Genomic DNA, 19997 nt, shown 5'->3' with positions numbered 1-19997 from the left:
TACGATTGTTTTACTTAACATTTTTGTCCTTTTTATTGTATTATCTTTTACATAGAGCTTGATATAAATTTTTGTCAGTGCGTTTGTTTATAATATATATATATATATGTTTTTTTTTTTTGAGACAGTCTCGCTCTGTCGCCCAGGCTGGAGTGCAGTGGCACAATCTCGGCTCACTTGCAAGCTCCGCCTCCCCGGTTCACGCCATTCTCCTGCCTCAGCCTCTGAGCAGCTGGGACTACAGGCGCCCGCCGCCACGCCTGGCTAATTTTTTGTATTTTTAGTAGAGACGGGGTTTCACCGTGTTAGCCAGGATGGTATCCATCTCCTGACCTTGTGATCCGCCCTCCTTGGCCTTCCAAAGTGCTGGGATTACAGGCGTGAGCGACCGCGCCCGGCCACACGTTTACAAAAGATGTTATATAATTTTATTATTACAATTAGTTGGAGGTTAACCTAAAATTATTAAAATAAACCTATCCTTAAAGTAAATTATATATGGTTGTATAAATTAAGAACTTTACTTTGGATTACAACTAATATATACTAAGATTTTCTTAAACAATTAAGACATAATCGTTTTAAGTTAAATCCCCTTTGTAGTAAAAAATTGCACAAAATGGGTACAGAGTTTTAATCTACCTAATATTTGCAGTTTTCATCTAACCAGCCTCTTCATTTGAGAAAATATAGTGTAGCTTTTCACGGTTTTAGTTACCCACGGTCAACTGTTGTCCAAAAATATGCAGTGGAAAATTGCCAAAACAAACAATTTATGAATTTAATATTTGCTCCATTCTGAGTAGTGTGATGAAATCTCATGCCATCCAGGTCTGTCTCACCCAGGATGTGAATCATCCCTTTGTCTAGTGTATCCAGGTTGTATAGGATACCTGCCTGTGTTAGTCAAAACTTAGTAGCCATCTTGGTGATAAGATTGACTGTCTCAGTATTGCAGTGCTTGTGTTCAAGTAACCTTTGTTTTACTTAATTGATCTGTTTTATTATTGTTATTGTTAATTTCTTACTGCCTAGTCTGTAAATTAAACTTTATCATAGGTGTGTATGTATTAGAAAAAACAGTGTATGTAGGTTTCAGTTCTATTAACAGTTTTAGGCATCCACTGGGCATCTTAAAATGTATCCTACAAGGATGAGGGGGAACTACTTACTGTATTTAGAAAATGTGATGACATTTTCTGATATTTCAGATTCTCATGAGTTCTCTCATCATTACCCAACGTTTTTCTTGTAATATGTGGATTTGTTTAAAAGTATTTAAATTTTTTATTGCCATGTTATTGACCTTAATGATTTCCAAAATAAAATAGATATTAAGAGGTGCTTAATTATACTTCTTTAATATAACAACCAGGACATATATTTTAACTTTGGGTAAATCATCTAAAGTTATTTCCATGTTAGTACATTTTGTGTAGGTATGTTTCTGAGTGGGGCATTTACAATGATGAAGAATTACATAATACCTTAAATTTGGGAAATAATTGACAGATATTTTAAAGTATATTCATAAAGCAGTAAAGCCTCTTGTATTATGTTATCTTTAAATTATAATTAAGAAGGTTTTCTATACGGCTGTGTACACATTATCAAAATTGAACTTTTAGCACAAAAAGTTCAACTATTTGTATCAGTTATTTTTGTCAATTATTGGTTATGTTGCGTTAAAACTATGGTAGTGAATATATTGTGTTAAAAAAAAGAAAGGACCAAATGCCATATATTTGGGGTGGAAATTTGAGCCACAGTTGTATATACTTACTTTTGCAAGAGAAATCTGTATCAGATAGCCTAATAGTCTGGAAAACTCTTAAGATGCTAAAATGTCACAGCACAGTCAGGGGTAGGTATGACATTCAGTAGTATAAACAACAATGTGTACATGAAACGTCCGTTAACGTTAAGTAATTGGAGTGAGAGTAGGAAAATGCTAATATAAAGGGGCTAGATTCTCTGCCCATTTTACTTCTAACTTAATATTTTCATTTTAACTAATTTTATTTCTCCCATTTTGTGAATGGGCTACAGGACTAAACTAATAGCATTAGTTATACAAATCATTCCTACGTAAAATACTTTTGGTGTGAAATTAGAGTGAAGAAACTTTTTATTGTGATTGGGATTTTTTTCTTTTTGTTTCTGATGCCATCCATTTAAGAACCAGTGTTCCAGAACAATTGGTATAGCTTTGCATGTTTCTGGCTGGTCGTGACAAATCAGCCACTGTACACTCATAGACAGCAGTACAGTACTTGTCACTGGTGGCCTTTCTGTGACAGAGAGCCTGAAGACTGACGTAAAGCGCAGCCTCTTGTGAACTGTCAAGTGAGTCTGCCAAAAACTCAGCAGACAGAACTAATTGCAGAGAGAAAGGACTTTTGTGCCCTCTTCTCTTTCTTTCCTTTCCTTTTTTTTTTTTTTTAATAAGACAGATATTGTTAAAGTAGCTTGTTTATGTAAGATTTGTCTGTCTCTCCTCTCATTGCCTGGATCCTTTTTTAACTTAAAGTCTTGCGCTGCAGGTCGTTGAGGACTTCCACATGGAGATTGGCACAGGACCAGACTCAAGACACACAACTCATAACAGTTGATGAAAAATTGGTAAGGATTTTCTACTACACACTGCTATGGTTCTGCCTTCAGGGTTATTTTTGTACTATAGATATTCAGTATGGTGTTCCAAGTTTTCAGGAAAGTGATTTGAATTTGAATTTCTAGATTATACCTAAATTTTAAGAAGAAGTATTTGTCATCAAAAGATAATTTATATTAAGCATTATAAACAAATACAAAACCATGTGCAAATATTAATAAATTAAAATTATGAAAGGCTTTCATTTTTGTGGTGTTTATAACTAGCAGAACATTCATTACTTTTTGTAATGAATGTTTTGCTTTTTATTTTCTCAGTTACACTCCTATTTAAGTTGTGAGATACTTGCTAGTACTATCTAAAACTAAGTATATTAGGTTTTCTTGGAAGCATGCAACGTTTATTATCACTATATGTATATATGTGTATATGCATACACACACACACACATTTTATTTCTTCATATGTATGAGAGATTACAACTAGCAAGACTAGCAACAAATGAGTAATAATCTTTTGTGAATCAATAACAGACAGAATTTTGGCAGCCATCACTTACAAAATTTTTTAGAGTGTGGTCTGTTACTTGACATGCAGCTTGATATTTATGCTTCAATAGCATACATTTTGTAATGTTTTCAAAACTTCTGATAGAAATGAATAATTGTATATGTGTGCTTTTCATTTTATATCTGGTTTACCATTATCAGTGTTTCTTAACGTACCTTTATTATTGTACAGTATTTTATCACTCAACTTTGAGCCAGTAAGCCTAATCTAAGTAATAGGTCACACTTAAATTTCTATTTGCACCATTAAAGACACAGACAAATAAATGTATAAGTAAATAGAGACAGTTTGGAAAAGTCACATCTTGTGCTGACTGGTTTTATTTTAAAATTATCTCTTAGGTTTACCTACTGACATTGTCATCATCCTGATCCAGGTTACGTCATCTTTCACCTAGATTTCTACAGTAGTCTCTGACCTGATCTCCCTAGACTCTTTAATCCTAATCTGATTAATTTTCCTTAGGGTGGCCAAAATCGTCTTTGAAATGCTGGTATTATCACCCTCTTTTCGTCCTTTGGTGCTTCCCATTGCCCTTAGAGTAAACATTAAAATCCTAACATGGCCTTTGACGTCTTGCATGATTTAGCTCCTGCCTTCCTCTCTAGGTTTATCTTGTACCACTGTGTTTTACATTCTGTGGTCTAGCCACACCAAGCCTGGAACTTGCTACTCTTTTTCCTGCTTCAAGGCATTTGAAGTTCCTCTTCACTCTACCTGGATGCATTTTACTAACCCCGAGGACTTCTTCCAGTCACCATCTACTTATTCTTCAAATGTTAATCAAACACCACTTGCTTAGTCAAGTATAAAAGAAACGAGGGGCGGGATATGGTGGCTTATGCCTGTAATCCCAGCACTTTGGGAGGCTGAGGCAGGCGGATCACGAGGTCAGGAGTTCGTGACCAGCCTGACCAACATGGTGATACCCCGTCTCTACTAAAAATACAAAAAATTAGCTGGGCGGGGTGGCGGGTGCCTGTGATCTCAGCTACTCAGGAGGCCGAGGCAGGAGAATCGCTTGAACCTGGGAGGCGGAGGTTGCCGTGAGCCGAGATCGCGCCATTGCACTCCAGCCTGGGCAACAAGAGTGAAACTCCGTCTCAAAAACAAAAGAGGCCGGGCGCGGTGTCTCAAGCCTGTAATCCCAGCACTTTGGGAGGCCGAGGCGGGCGGATCACGAGGTCAGGAGATCGAGACCATCCTGGCTAACACGGTGAAACCCCGTCTATACTAAAAATACAGAAAATTAGCCGGGCATGGTGGCAGGCGCCTGTAGTCCCAGCTACTCGGAGAGGCTGAGGCAGGAGAATGGCGTGAACCCGGGAGGCGGAGCTTGCAGTGAGCCGAGATCACGCCACTGCACTCCAGCCTGGGGGACAGAGAAAGACTCCGTCTCAAAAAAACAAAACAAAACAAAAGAAATGAGGCAGTTATGTGTGTATGAGGTGAGGATGATTTTCACATCCCGTGTGTTCATTAATGAGAGCACTATTATTTTAATTTTTCCTATGAGCATCTTTTTTAACTCTCAGGAAGTTGCCTTTTCTATAAAGTTTTCAAATTTTAGAGTTCACTAATAACTCTTCTAAGTTCTCTTCTTTCTAGTTTGAAGAATGAGTGAGTGCTAAACAGAGTGCTATGAAGCATACCAGAGAGGTAGAGAAACTGGATTGGTTTGGTGTTTTTAATTATATGTCATAAAATCGGTTGCATACTGTTGAATTTTCTTGCCCTACATAGATTTTCCCCAGCTTTGTTATATCTTTCTTGAAGTAATAGTTGTCCCTCAGTACCTGTAAGGGGATTGGTTCTAGGACTCCCCTCAAGTACCAAAATCCATGGATGCTTAAGACCTCTGTTAGACTGTTCTCATGTTGTTATAAAGAAATACCTGAGGCCGGACGTGGTGGCTCATGCCTGTAATCCCAGCACTTTGGGAGGCTGAGGTGGGCGGATCACAAGGTCAGGAGATCGATACCATCATGGCTAACACGGTGAAACCTCATCTCTACTAAAAATACAAAAAATTTGCTGGGCGTGGCAGAGTGTGCCTGTAGTCCCAGCTGCTGGGGAGGCTGAGGCAGGAGAATGGCGTGAACCCGGGAGGCAGAGCTTGCAGTGAGCCGAGATCGCGCCACTGCACTCCAGCCTAGGCGACAGAGCGAGACTCTGTCTCAAAAAAAAAAAAAAAAAAAAAAAAAAAAAAAAAAAAAAAAAAAAATAATACTGAGACTGGGTAGTTTATAAAGAAAAGAAGTTTAATTGGCTCATGGTCCTGCAGGCTGTACAAGCATGGCACCAACATTGCTTGGCTTCTGAGGAGGCCTTAGGGGAGCTTTTACTCATGATAATGATGGAAGGTGAAGTGGGACCAGGCACATTACATGACAAAAGCAGGTGCAAGGGACGAGGTGGTGCCGTACACTTTCTGTTGCCCAGGCTGGAGTGCAGCGGCGCGATCTCGGCTCACTGCCATCTCCACCTCCCAGTTCAAGTGATTCTTGTGTCTCAGCCTCCCTAGTAGCTAGGATTACAGGTGCCCACCACCATGCCCGGCTAATTTTTGTACTTTTAGTAGAGACGGTTTCACCCTGTTGGCCAGGCTGTTCTCAAACTCCTGACCTCAGGTAATCCACCTGCCTCGGCCTCCCGAAGTGCTGGGATTACAGGCATGAGTCACTGTGCCCGCCACCATACACTTTTAAATAACCAGATCCCGTAAGAACTGACTATCGGCCAGGCACGGTGGCTCACGCTTGTAATCCCAGCACTTCCCGCCATCCGAGGCGGGCGGATCACGAGGTCAGGAGATCGAGACCACGGTGAAACCCCGTCTCTACTGAAAAATACAAAAACTTAGCCGGGCGTGGTGGTGGGCGCCTGTAGTCCCAGCTACTCGGAGAGGCTGAGCCAGGAGAATGGCGTGAACCCGGGAGGCGGAGCTTGCAGTGAGCCGAGACTGCGCCACTGCACTCCAGCCTGGGCGACAGAGCGAGACTCCGTCTCAAAAAAAAAAAAAAAAAACAAAAAAAAAACTGGCTATCACTAAGACAGCACTAACCTCTGCATGAGAGCTCTGCCTCCATAACCTAATCACCTCCCATCCGTCCCCACTTTCAACATTGAGGATTACATTTCAACATGAGAGTTGGGCAAGGACAAATATGCAAACTGTATCAAGTCTTGTATCAAATGGCATAGTATTTGCATATAACCTATGCATATTCTCCCATATACTTTAAATCATCTCTAGATTACTTACAATACCTAATACAGTGTAACTGTTATACTGTACTGTTTAGAGAATAATGACAAGAAAAAAGGAGGTGTACGTTCAGTACAAATAAAACCATACTTTTTCTTTTTTCAAATATTTTTTACCTGCAGTTGGTTTAATCCACGATACTGAACACACAGATACGGAGGCCTGACTGTAGATCAGGCTAGAATGTCACTATGGTTTTCCAGCTGAAATCAATTGGTTATTATCTTTGGTACATGGTAGACATTTTCTTGAAAATGAACCTGTCACTTCAAGGAAGTGTTGCCCATGATACACTTGAAGCACAGTGATAGTTTTTCAACCCTTGCGCCCATCTCTCCTTCCCAGAACAGTGTTTAAATACTAGAAAGATGTCAAGCTCAATCACATCCATGGCAGAATTAAGTTCTATAAAAATTCTAACATTGTTTACTATGCTCAGTACTTGGTTGATGGGATTTATCTGCCACAAATCTCAGCATCACAAAATATACCCAGGTAACAAACATGCACATGTACCTCTTGCATCTAAAATTAAAAATTGAAATTATATAAAAAAAGAAGAAAAAAAAGACTGTTCTAGTGGGATTGGTAATGATACTAACGGATGTGATTTTTGATACTGTGTAATGCAATATATTAACGTTTGGGATATCTATATACCTCTGTGAACTAGTATTTTTCGTATGACCAGTGCATGATATAAAATCATGCATGGGTAAAAGTTTCCGTTAAAGTACAAAATAGAACAATGGATTTCAAGTAATCAAGTATGAAAATATTAAGGCTATGAAAATTTTGCTCCTTTTTTTAACTACATATCTGTATGATAATGAGTTTTCTTCATATATTGCAATAAAAACAATCCACCAAAACAGTTTGAATGCAAGAACAGATGTTAGAATTCAGCTGTCCTCCATTAAGCTAGATATTAGATTTTCAAACGAGTGCCAAAATGCAAATGAGTGCCACTCTTCTCACTTTTTAGTTTTCAAAAATAGAGTTTTTTTAAATTAAAATCTTTATATTGTTACATAACTGGCTTATTTTAAATTTATATTTTTTCTTCATTTTAATTTATTATGTGAGATATTTATGGATATACAGGCATACTTTGAAGATATTGCTGGTTTGGTTCCAGACCACCACAGTTAAGCAAATACCACAATAAAGTGAGTCATGAAATTTTGTTTTGGCTTCCCAGTGCATATAAAAGTTACGTTTCTACCACACTGAGGTCTGCTAAGTGTGCATTAGCATTATGTCTAAAAAATAATGTACATACCTTAATTTTAAAACACTTTATTGCTCAAAAATGCTAAGGATCAGCTGAGCCTTTAGGGAATCGTAATCGTTCGACTGGTGGAAGGTCCTGCCTCCGTGTTGATGGCTGCTGCCTCTGATCAGGGTGGTGGTTGCTGAAAGTTGGGGTGGCTGTGGTAATTTCTTAAAGTAAGACAACAGTGAACTCTGACACACTGATTGGCCCTTCCTTTCGTGAAAAATTTCTCTGTAGCATGTGACACTGTTTGATATCATTTTACTCACAGTGGAACTTCTTTCAAAATTGGAATCAAGCCTCTTAAACCCCACTGCTGCTTTATCAACTAAGTTTATGGAATAATCTAAATCCTTTGTTGTCATTTCAACAAGGTTCACAGTCTTTATCAGGAGTAGATTCTGTCTCAAGAAATGACTTAGCTCATGCATGAGAAGCAACTTCTCATTTGTTCCAGTTTAATCATGAGATTGTAGCAATTTAATCACTTCTTTAGGCTCCACCCACCACATCTGCAGTGACTTCCTCCACTAAAGTCTCAGACCCTTCAAAGTCATTCATGAGGGTTGGATTCAACTTCTTTTTTGTTTTTGTTTTCCCATATTGAATCAATATTTCAGGACATGCCATGTCAAAATAAAACAACGATTCAACTCTTGCCTTTAACAATTGTATTGTATTATAAAAGCACTTTACAACTCCATCCCATGTTTAAGTATAAGTTACTGGCATGTGGGCTAATGATTATCTGTAAGCATTTCTCTATTCAGATCCATAATCCAGGTGCTCTCTGAATATTACAAGGTGACAATAAGTGGGAAGTGGAGGAGGAAGAGGAAAGAGAGGGGACTAAGGTTCTCCCAGTTTAAGGTTTTGGACTCAGTTTCTTTCAAACGCATGCTAATGTTGCTATTTTCCTCTCCTATGAGTCACAAATGTTCTTAGTGGCATCTTGAATGGGGAATCCTTTCCGGAAGGTTTTCAATTTACTTTGTTCAGATCCATCAGAGGAATCACTCTCTATGGTAGCTATAGCCTTATGAAATGTGTTTCCTAAATAATAAGACTCAAAAGTCAAAATTACTCCTTGGTCCACGGGCTGCAGAGTGGATGTTGTGTTAGCAGGCATGAAAACGACATCCTTGTACATCTCCATCTTGGGTGACCAGGTGCATGGTCAGTGAGCAGTAATATTTTGAAAATAATCTTTTCTGAACAGTAGGTATCGACACTGGGCATAAAATATTTAGTAAACCATGCTGTAAACAGCTGTGTTGCCATCCAGGCTTTGTTATTCATTTATAGAGCAGAGGCAGAAGAGATTTAGTATAATTCTTAAGGGCCCTAGGGTTTTCAGAATGGTCATTGAGCACTGGAATTGCATTAGCCTCTAAAAGTCAGCCTGTCCTTTGAAGCTTTGAAGCCGGGCATTGACTTCTCTCTAGCTATGGAAGTCCTAGCTGGCATCTTCTTCTGATACAAGGCTGTACATTGAAAATCTGTTGTTTAGTATAGTTATCTTATCTAGATCTTCTGGATCACTTGCTGTGGCTTCTCTGTCAGCACTTGCTCCTTCACCTTGCACTTTTATGTTGTATAGATGGCTTCCTTCCTTAAATCTCATGAGCCAACCTCTGCTTTTCTCCCCTCTCAGTCTTCATAGAATTGAAGAGACTTAGGGCCTTGCTCTAGATTAGACTTTGAATTAAGGGAATGTTGTAGCTGGTTTGATCTTCTATCCACTGAAACTTTCTCCAGTTAGAAATAAGGCTGTCTGTTTAGCCTTCTTATCATTCATGTGTTCACTGGAATAGCATTTTTAATTTTCCTCAATAATTTTTCCTTTGCATTCAGAACTTGGCTGTTTGGTGCAAGAGGCCTGGCTTTTGGTCTGTGTAGGTTTTTGACATGCCTTCTTCACCTAGCTTAATCGTTTCTAAATTTTTACTTAAAGTGAGAGACATGAGACTCTTCCTTTCACTTGAACTCTTATTGTTGGGTTATTAACTGGCCTAATTTCAATATTGTTGTCTCAGTGAATAGAGAGGCCCAAGGAAAGGGTGAGGTACGAGGAAATGGCTTGTCAGTGGAGGACACACACAACCTTTATTAATTTAGTTTGCTATCTAATATGGACGCAGTTTGTGGCACCCCAAAACAATTACAATAGTAACATCAAAGATCACTGATCACAGAGCACCATAACACATATAATAATGCAAAAGTTTGAAATATTGGGAAAATTGTCAGAATGTGACACAAAGACTTGAAATGAGCACACACCAGTAGACTTCTCAACAGAGGATTGCCAGAATCCTTAAATTTGGAAAAAAAAAAAACAAAAAAACGAAGCACCATTAATCTGTGAAGCACAATAAAGCAAAGTTCGTAAAATGAGGTATGCCTGTATCTTTTATAAACAAAACCTTGGAGTCCCAGTAGTTTTTAACAGTATAAAGGAATCTCAACATCAAAAAGCTTCTGAATCATTCTCCTAAGTCTTCTCTTTTCTGGGTTAAACATCACCAGGGCTTTGATTTATTTCATATGAGTTCCAGTTAATTAATCGTCTTGATTGCCATCCAGTTTGACCTAATCTCTTTTAAAATGTTTTTGCCAGAATTTTTCATACTACAGATGTGGTGCAGGTTGTGGTGGGGATTATTGCCTTTATTCCTTTTAATCATAGCAGTTCTAGTAAGGCAACTTTAAATTTAGGTTGTCATACTTCTTATGTGGATTTCATGGAGAGCTAAAACCTCAGATTCTTTCTTTTGTGTGCTGTTATCAAGTCATGTTTCTTTTCATCCATCTTTAGTATATGATCATTATTTTTAACATATTCACAGAGTCACGCATAGGACATCTTACCCAGTAAAGCTTATTTTATTTTTTTACTGTTACATTTTAGAATTTTCTATACAGTATATAATAAATTACAAGAATTTTCATAGTACTTTGTGGATGTCAGTGCTAGTATAAGTACGAAGAAAAACTTGTTTTTTTTTTTTTTTCTGGGCATCAATTATATATCAACAACATGTATCCTATCTTTCTTTTAGGCATAAAATGTAGAAAGGAAAAGTCTGCTTAGCATTTTCTAGTGCAAGAATATTCTTTCATTTTGGAACTATATACAGTGTTAACATTGTTGAGTACAAATCTTCAGATAATAAAATTGTGGCAAATCCTGGATTATTGTTAATAAAGAATATGGCATCAGAGTACTTTCTGTGTTTCTAAGTAGTCAATTTTAGTTTGTTGTGTATAAACTGCTAACTAATCTTTTTACTCTTGAAACTAACAAGAATGTAAATATCAAAAGAGTAGATGACAGCATCTGAAAATAATCCTGTAAGCTTACGTTTAGAAGCACAATGCTTAAAAAAAAAAAAAAAAAACTTTTTGTGGACTGTACCATTATTTCCTAATATATGATACTTCCTACAGATACTAAGGAGATCTTATAAATGGTTGTTTGCTTGGCCCTTGGTTTTTGTTACAGGAGGAGCTGTGCCATGAGGTTAGGTGAAGAATGTCTTTGCCTTTGTGCTTTATTATGAGGGTAACTTTTTTTTCTTTATGCCTCCCTCCACCTCAGTCTCCTTTCAGGACATTTGATGAATACCCAAGTCCAATGAACATGTTGTCTTTTTTATATTCACTTCAGCTGTACAAAAGAGAGAAGTTAAATTTGCAGTGCTCTTTAAAGATTTTGAGTAGGTACTCCCCTAAAAAACAACCAAAATATAAATTAGTCCTACATAGTTGTACCTTCAATTTGCTTTCTAATCATTTTTTAGCCCATTTTTTACACTCTGATTCCTATAACTATTTAGTACAGTTAAAATATTACTAAGAAAATAGAGAAATACCCTCAGAAAATATAGTAGTTTCAATTTATTAGTAAAAATGACACAAAATAAGCTTTAATAGTTTAGACATTAAATATATTGTTTTTATATAAATTATGTTGGCTGCTATCTTTCCTTCATTCTTTGTTTATTTATTCAATAAATACTTACATATGCCAGGCACTATGCTTCAGTGTTGTATTGACACTTTACGTTGTTTTCATTTATATACTAAGTTATTTTGTTTAAAAACTATTAAGCACCACCTGTTTTAACTTTTACAAAGGTAGTATAGTTAGATATGCATCCTCAATTTAAATGTATGTGAAAAAGGAAACTTTTTATTTAGCAATCTGTAAAACTTAAATCTTTTGGGAGTGTGTGGAGTGAGGAAGGACATCTATTATTTCAAAACTTTTTTGAGAAATTATAGCACAGTGCTATTAATGTAAAATCCTAATAGTTTTGACATTTTTAGCACTCTAATAATATCTTTATTTAAAAATCAGGTGTGCATGTAAAACAAATGTTGTCAGTATTCTGAATGTTGCCAATTGGTTGTATTTTGCTACTTGAAAATTTCTTCCAAATAGCAATTAAACAGCACTTAAGCTTTGGTACTTGCTGAGGCTTGCAATAAATAAATTGCTGTTTGATTAATTAGCACACGGTACTGGTAGCATGCTCAGCCGATGAAGTTTTAATATTGCTGTTTTAGAATGCCTGTAAGCAGCAGCAAGTTATTTAATACAATTTTTTTGTCAATTTGTAATAGTTAAAAAAAATTTATTACTTGAACTCATTCTAAGAAGTTTGTAAAATTGAATGGTTTTTGCAAGTCTTTGAAAATAAAACAACTACGTTTGCTGTACAAGTATTTGTTTGTTTTATGTTGTTTTTTCTTCCTGACATACTAAAAGTTTATAGATGAAAACTTACATAAGTCTGCAAACTTGAATTAAAAATTGATCATTAAGAGGTGACCTACACAAAAAGATAACCGTAAGTTAAAGGCTTACTTTTGCTTTGACTGTTTACTTTTTTTTCCCCCTCTAAGGGGTCAGTTTTCTTTTGGTGAGATTACTTTCTTTTGGTGTATGGCACTGCTATCTCTGCTAGATTATTGGAAGGAGTAGTGTCTGCAATTGGGGTTATACAGCTTTCTAGCATCTCAAGTGTCTGTTTTGTCTGGACTTTACTCACGCAGCATTCTTGTGCAAAAATTTCAAGGCTTTAGTCTGGAGCACTGGGTCAAAGGATATGTCTCTTTGAAGGGTAGACAGGAGTTTTTTATGTTTTATTCACTAAGTAGTATTTCATTTTACATCAAAGAATAGCAGCCTTTGAGAACCTACCATGGTGGCAGTTTAGCGTGTGGGTTTTTTTCTTTAAGACTTTCACTAAATATGTATAATGTTTCTTCAAGTGTTTCATCCTACAAAATGCTTATTTTTATTCTTTTAGATGAAACTTCTAATGTAAAAAGAGAAGAATCATGACTAAATATGTTTGTTGCAATAAATTTTGTTTTAAAAGCAACTATAGTTTTTTGTTTTTTTTAACAATGTATTTCCCTGTGTCAGTTTTTGCACTACCCACAAGCTATTGAAAAAAAAATGGATGAATAGCCTTTAAGATTGCAGCAATACTGTTGCTTAAAATTCTAAGGAAGAAGTAATGACTAGTGATTTTGGAAGTGTAGATTTCATAGTGAAATGGTCATTCCTTAATTGTTCCTTTTTTAGTACTGTCATGTGTGTATGTAGGACAGATTGATTTTGAAAAATACCAGACTCAAGTAATGAAAAACGTTAAGACTTCTTGAAGCTAGAAGGAAAGCTCTTCTTTTTGTACTTTTTGTATGAGTTAATCAGTAAATAATCATAAAAAAAGTGATTGCTTTACATGTTTGGAAGATTATTACATTGTATTTCATATTTTTATCTCATGACATGTATCTATAAACATGAACTAATATTAAAAGTTTTTATGTTTATAAATAAAACATGCCCTTAAATAGTTGAAAGTTTATCAAAATAGTTAATCGTTTAAAATGAATTTTTTCTACTCTCCTTGATATAATTTTAAAACCTGTTATATTTAACTATGATGATCATTAAAACAAGTCAGTTATTATTTTTCAAATGTAATTATTTCTAAATTCTTTAGATAAATAAAATTCTGCAGAACATTGTTGTTTAAAATATATGCTTATTGAAATGTTATTTTTATGTAGTATGAAGCTATATAAAACTTAGATTTGCTAAATATCACAAAGAAAATGAATGTTAAGTATTACAGTTTTTATATACAGACAGGAACCATTAAAACTTAAATAGAGAATGATTGTTCTATATTTAAATTGTTTAAGGAACAAAAGATCTTTCCCCTACAGTATTCAGCCATCTCTATTATCTGTGATTCTTCAGCAATTAAAGCAGATTTATTTTCCTCTTTGTTCCTACTTGGAATACTTGAACAATACTGGAGAATTGAACTGACTGAAATGTTTTATCTTTCAAAAGGTTTAAAGTTCTATGTACCAATTAGCAAAATACAGTAAAGGTTTAAACTGTTAATAGCCACAACATCTTTAATGCATAGACCTGTAGTATGCTAGTGCTGTATAACAGTTCTCCATTGTATGTCTCTTTTAAGGAGAGTAACTGTGTCAGTTCTTTTCTTGCTTTACTACCTGCTGTGTATGGAAATTGTGTATAGTACTTGACACTTGCTTTCACGAATTTAAAATTCTTGCATGTTATTATGTAGGAAACTTTGGCTCTCAAGAAAATTGAATTGATAATATTTCATTTGTTTGGATTTTAAGTTTAGTTTTTTTGTCATATTCTAGAGAGTACTCATTTATATCTGAAAATACATTATTAGTCTATTATTAATGAATTTGAAGTACATAAACTGTATATTGTCTCCTTGAAAATTGCTTATCTAATTTTTTTCATTTAACTGAATATAAACAAACTATCAAATTTATGTTAGTGTACGCAGATAGATACCTGATGCTTTATTTTACACTGTATTTGAATTTGGTTTTGGGTTTTTTTTTGTTTTATTTTGTTTTGGTCTTTTTGGTAGTAAATAGTACTTTGTTTTTAAAGTTATAGCTCTTCAATTAGCCAGCTTGCCAGATAAGTTTATAACTCAAGAATTAATCCAAATACTTGAACTTGTTAAAGCCTCATATCTACCATTTTGTAGTAAGTTCTCAATGAAGGTAGGGTGAGAGGAGGTAAAGAAATAGAAGTAGCATCTTTTGGTGACAATTATGTTTTCTTTTTATATCATGTATCTCAGAATAGAATTAGAGCAAAAGAAAGGAGAATGTAGACTTTAAAATTTGAGACTAGCAAACTTTGATTCTATTTCTGTGTTCAGGTTCTCTAATTGTATATGATCTAGTGTCTGCTTCTATTCTACTCTTCAAAATACCACCTGCAAGCATGTGAGATATTCATGTTTACAAGATGGGGAAGTTTGAAAAATAGGGCAGTGATATGGAAGCTTTACTGTATGCAGTATACTATGTCTCCACAAAACTGCTTCTTTATAAGGCATACTTTTCTAGAAATGTGTGAATAGGCTTTTTGTTCAGTTGCTGTTTCATGTTTAATACTTCTAAAGGCTTTCAGCATATTGCATGTTAGTTGATGAGGGTTTTTAAAATGTTAATGCTTCCAATAAAATAGACATAAAAAATAAACTTGGCTTTCTCTAAACAACATATAGGATACAGAAATATACCAAAATGTTGGGCTGAGAATGCTAACTTAAAGAACTGAGGATCTGATTGGTGTACTCATGTACATCTATTCCAGTGACTACTGAGTATATATTGTGTAAATTAATTTTTAAACCTAATTGAGTAGTTTAAGATTTGACGTCCAAAGAATTAAAACAAGATTTCTGATTTAATATGCATTATAATATCTTAAACATTCAAAATGGCTGCTATAGCCTGTGCCTAGATTGTTCTGAGATTAAAAGTCCTCTAGGTCTAGTAGTTTTCATCTAGGACAATCTGTAGTTGTGAAGATCATTCAAGAGATTTTTTACTTGTCTGTTATTTATAATGTAAAATATTACTATCCTTTCCTTCATTCATTCAATTGTTTTTTTAGCATATTCTAGGCCCTGGGGATGTAGCTATGAACAAAGCACAACAATCATGTCCTTAGAGCTTATATTCTTATGCTTACGCATATGCCAGCTTTATTCATAAATAATTATGGTATTTTTCATAGATTATGAATATTATGGAAAAAACAAAAGTAGGTGATGAGACAGAGAATAGCTGGGGTTTGGGTGAAATAGTGGTCATTTAAGTAGGGCAGTCAACGAAACTCACTTTGAGATGGTGTGCTATGTGAATTAATATCTGAATTGATGAGAAAGAAGCAGTTATGTGAGTAAGGTAAGAGCATTTTGAGTAAAGGGTAAAGCTAATGACCAAAAGTGTAGCTGGTAGTAGTCAAATAACAGACGGAAAGATATGACATAATAAGAAAGGAGGAGAATGATATAAAATGGGATCAGAGGTGTGGGCAGGAGCTGGATCAGGTAAGAAGGCTCTTTAGGCCCATAGTAAGAAATTTGAATATTATTTGAATTATAATGAGAAGGCTTTATATAATTCTAAGTAGAAAAGTGGTTTGATCCGATTTACTTGTAAAAGCTAGAAAATTACTAAGCTATTATGGTTAAGGGCAACTTTAAAGAAGCTCAAAGGAAATGGTTAGTTTGCTGCCATTTTTATTTGAAGGAACCTAATTTTTGTCTTTGCGTAGGTTTTATATACGATATAACAATTTGGTGATTTTTTTTCTATTAAAGAATCTTCTGAATTTGAAATTGCTTTTTGAGAAGGGCAATATTGGGACCAGGAATAATAAACTCATCTCTCTAATTCTCCATAGCCCTTCTTTATCTGCCCTGCCCCCTTCTCCACCAAGGGAAAAAATGTTAAAGGTTTGTCATGGTGGTAAAGGAAGATAAGAATAAATTGGCTGAGGTGCTGTCCACCAGTTTGGTGCTGATAGCTTCAAATATATTTGGGTTCTGCACCTTGCTTTTGCCAATGGCATGGGTTGATGGTGATAGTTGTCTGTCTTCATCTTAACTTTAACTCCACTTCCTCTTGCTGTGCCTCTCCTTTCCCCACTCTTTCTCTCTGCTTCTTGAAATCTCTCTTCGCAGTTTGTATGGCTTTTCCCCTCTGTCTTTTGACTCTCTCTCTGTCTTTTGCTGACTATGTAGCTGTAGGTCATCTCTCTCTCCCTTTCTGGCTACATGTGTTTTCCTGATACCACCTTATTCCCTTCCATTTTTTTCATTGTTCCTGCCTTCCCTTCTGTCTCTCTCTAGTTTTGGCTTTCTGTGTCATTCTTTGGCCATCGTTTTTTCCCCACTTCCCTGTCTCTTCTACTCCCCGTTTTCTTCCTTCCATTCTTTTTATTCTATACTTCTGTTCCTTTCATCTTTTTTCTTCTTTCTCTCACTTTCTCAAAATGACTAAGGAGCAACATCAAAACTAGTGGGAGAGACAAAAGGTGCCCCACCCTCTAAGCACATTTTTAAAAATTGTCATATTTCCTCTTTTATAAATATATAGGACTTTTAGAGACATTTAATACCTGAAAAAGAAATGGTTTATACATGATTACATTATTTGAAATGTTCACTCTAGTGAGATACATGGGATAATGGCAAGATCATGGACTAATTATAAATACAGCCTTAGATCTTTAGTCATCTCTTCTTTTAGCTGTATAACCTGAAGCAAGTTATTTAACCTCTGTGAGTGTCCTCATCTTATAAAATGAATATACCTTTTTATATTTGTTTTGAAAGTTAATTGAGAATACCAACACTAAATAAGAGGAGAGGCTGGGTGCAGTGGCTCACAGCTGTAACCCCAGCACTTTAGGAGGCCTAGGTGCGAGGATCACTTGAGCCTAGGAGTTTGAGACCAGCCTAGGCAAATGGGGAAACCTCATCTCTACCAAAAAAAAATTAGCCGAGGGTAGTGGCGCGTGCCTGTGGTCCTAGCTACCTGGGAGACTGAGGCAGGAACTGAGCTGTTAATACTCAGGAGATTGAGGTTGCAGTGAGGCATGATCATGCCACTGCACTCTAGCCTGGATGACGGAGTGAGACCGTGTCTCCAAAATAAATAAATAACACATTATGTTCATTAATCACTAAAAAGTGTTTTTCTTCCTTGTTTTGCTACTTGGAGTTGTTAGCCTGGAAAGAGAAGCAAACTGGAATTATAATTATTATTCTTAATCAGTTTTGAATTATTATGGAGCCCATTCTTGTGAATCAAATCTGCAGTGCAGGTACTGAGTTCTAGGGCACCTTGGAGCACAATATTGGCTTCACAGTGGTCCTGTGTTAGTCATGTGTGTATACGTATGTACATGTATAGTTGGTAATGATTTTTGTCATGTAACTTGCCTTTTCTAACAGCCTGTGGCACTAATATCATCTATGATATTATCTCTCAATATACAGTTTCTGACAACTATGCAATTCTTTAATTGGTAGATAGATGTATTGTTATATAATTAGCCTTCCAGTGGGAAATTTCTTTATTCATTTATAATTTCTTTTTAATGGTGGAAATTTGAAACTGTATTACTTCAAAGAAGTTTCCAAAGTACTTATTCCTATTATTATATTTGGTCATTAAACTCTGTGTAATTAAAAAATTACTGGTTTTAGGCTGGGCGCAGTGGCTCACACCTGTAATCCTAGCACTTTGGGAGGCTGAGATGGGTGGATTGCCTGAGCTCAGGAGTTCAAGACCAGCCTGGGCAACGTGGTGAAACCCCGTCCCTACTAAAATACAAAAAATTAGCTGGTCGTGGGGTCGCGCGTCTATAGTCACAGCTACTCAGGCGGCTGAGACATGAAAATTGCTTGAACCCAGGAGGCAGAGGTTGCAGTGAGCCAAGATCGCGCCACTGTACTCCAGCTTGGGCAACCGAGTGAGACTGTCTCCAAAATAATAATAATAATAATAATTACTGGTTTTAACAGTAAGGCATAGACATATCAAAAATCACATTAGAGGCCGGGCACGGTGGCTCACACCTGTCATCCCAGCACTTTGGGAGGCTGAGGCGGGTGGATCAGGAGTTCAAGACCAGCTTGGCCAACACAGTGAAACCCCTTTTCTACTAAAAATTAAAAAAAAAAAATTAGCTGGGCGTGGTGGCAGGTGCCTGTAGTCCCAGCTACTTGGGAGGCTGAGGCAGAATCGCTTGAACCCAGGAGGCGGAGATTGCAGTGGACCAAGATCGCACCACTGCACTCCAGCCTGGATGACACAGCGAGACTCTGTTTCAAAAAAAAAACCCACATTATACATCATAAATACGTCAAATTTTACTACCAATAAAAAAGATATTTTTAAAAAACATAGTAATATATACATGTTGTGGAAACATTAATTTGGAAATGAAGAAAGCATAATGAAGAAAATTAAAATCACCTTAATCTCAGTCTGGTGAATTTACTTCTTTTTTATGTAAATGTTTAAACATACTAATATCTAATGTATTTATATGTAAGACAAAAATTGTTTTATAGTTTTTATCCTATTTTTTCACTTTATTATAGTATGACTATATTTCTTTAAAATTATTCAAAAGCATAATTATAAATGAATGTGTAATCTCTCATTGTATGGCTGTACCATAATACCTCAGCCATCATGCAGTTTTTATACTGCAGGTTGTTTACAATTTTTTGCAACTATACGCAATGCTAGAATGAACATCTTTATACCTAAGTCTAATCTTTGATGACATCTTTATTTTAGGATCAATTCTTTGAAGTGGGATTACTAAATCGAAGGGTTTAGTATCAACATTTTAGGCCAGGCGCAGTGGCAAGGTGGGAGGATTGCCTGAGCCCAGGAGTTCAAGACCAGCATGGGCAACATAGCAAGACCCCATCTCAAAAAATGTAAAAAAAAAAAAAAAAGTATCAACATTTTAAATATTTTTTGATACCTAGAGATAATTGATACAGAATACTTTTAGAGAATATTTTACCAATGTAACTTTAGAGATATGGCTTTATTTTTAATATACATGGCCTAGTTCTGTGGATACTTTTCAGACTCTGACACAGGGGGCATGTAGCAAATTCTACCTAATAGATAAATACCATATATCTAAGAATTAGAATATAATAAAAATACTTAATACATTAATGATGCAACATTGATTTAGAAGTACTTCAAGGTTTAGTACATCCTATGGATCAACTTATAAATTTATGTATCATTGTACTATAAATTGGTGGATAGTGCTGGTTGATGAGATTTCTATCACAAATCTCTGTATACTAGGCCAATGCATAGCAGTTAGTGCCACATAAGCGTTA

The 19997-nt window shown here is 35.8% G+C and overlaps 1 protein-coding gene across 4 annotated transcripts in view; it reads left to right on the top strand.

The window, feature by feature from the left end:
• NDUFS4 (NADH:ubiquinone oxidoreductase subunit S4) overlaps positions 1–19997 on the top strand; it is a 130282-nt gene that overhangs the window by 41926 nt on the left and 68359 nt on the right. For all 4 annotated transcript variants that reach the window (XM_055251678.2, XM_055251677.2, XM_063622653.1 and 1 more), the window contains exon 2: positions 2544–2622. In XM_055251678.2, the coding sequence (XP_055107653.1) occupies positions 2544–2622 (79 nt within the window). The remainder of the gene's footprint in view (positions 1–2543; positions 2623–19997) is intronic.

The sequence above is a fragment of the Symphalangus syndactylus genome, chromosome 18 (genome assembly GCF_028878055.3).
Source record: "Symphalangus syndactylus isolate Jambi chromosome 18, NHGRI_mSymSyn1-v2.1_pri, whole genome shotgun sequence".
Classification (NCBI taxonomy): Eukaryota; Metazoa; Chordata; class Mammalia; order Primates; family Hylobatidae; genus Symphalangus; species Symphalangus syndactylus.
The sequence above is the reverse complement of the archived record's forward strand: the minus strand, read 5'-3'. Positions and strand labels throughout refer to the sequence as shown.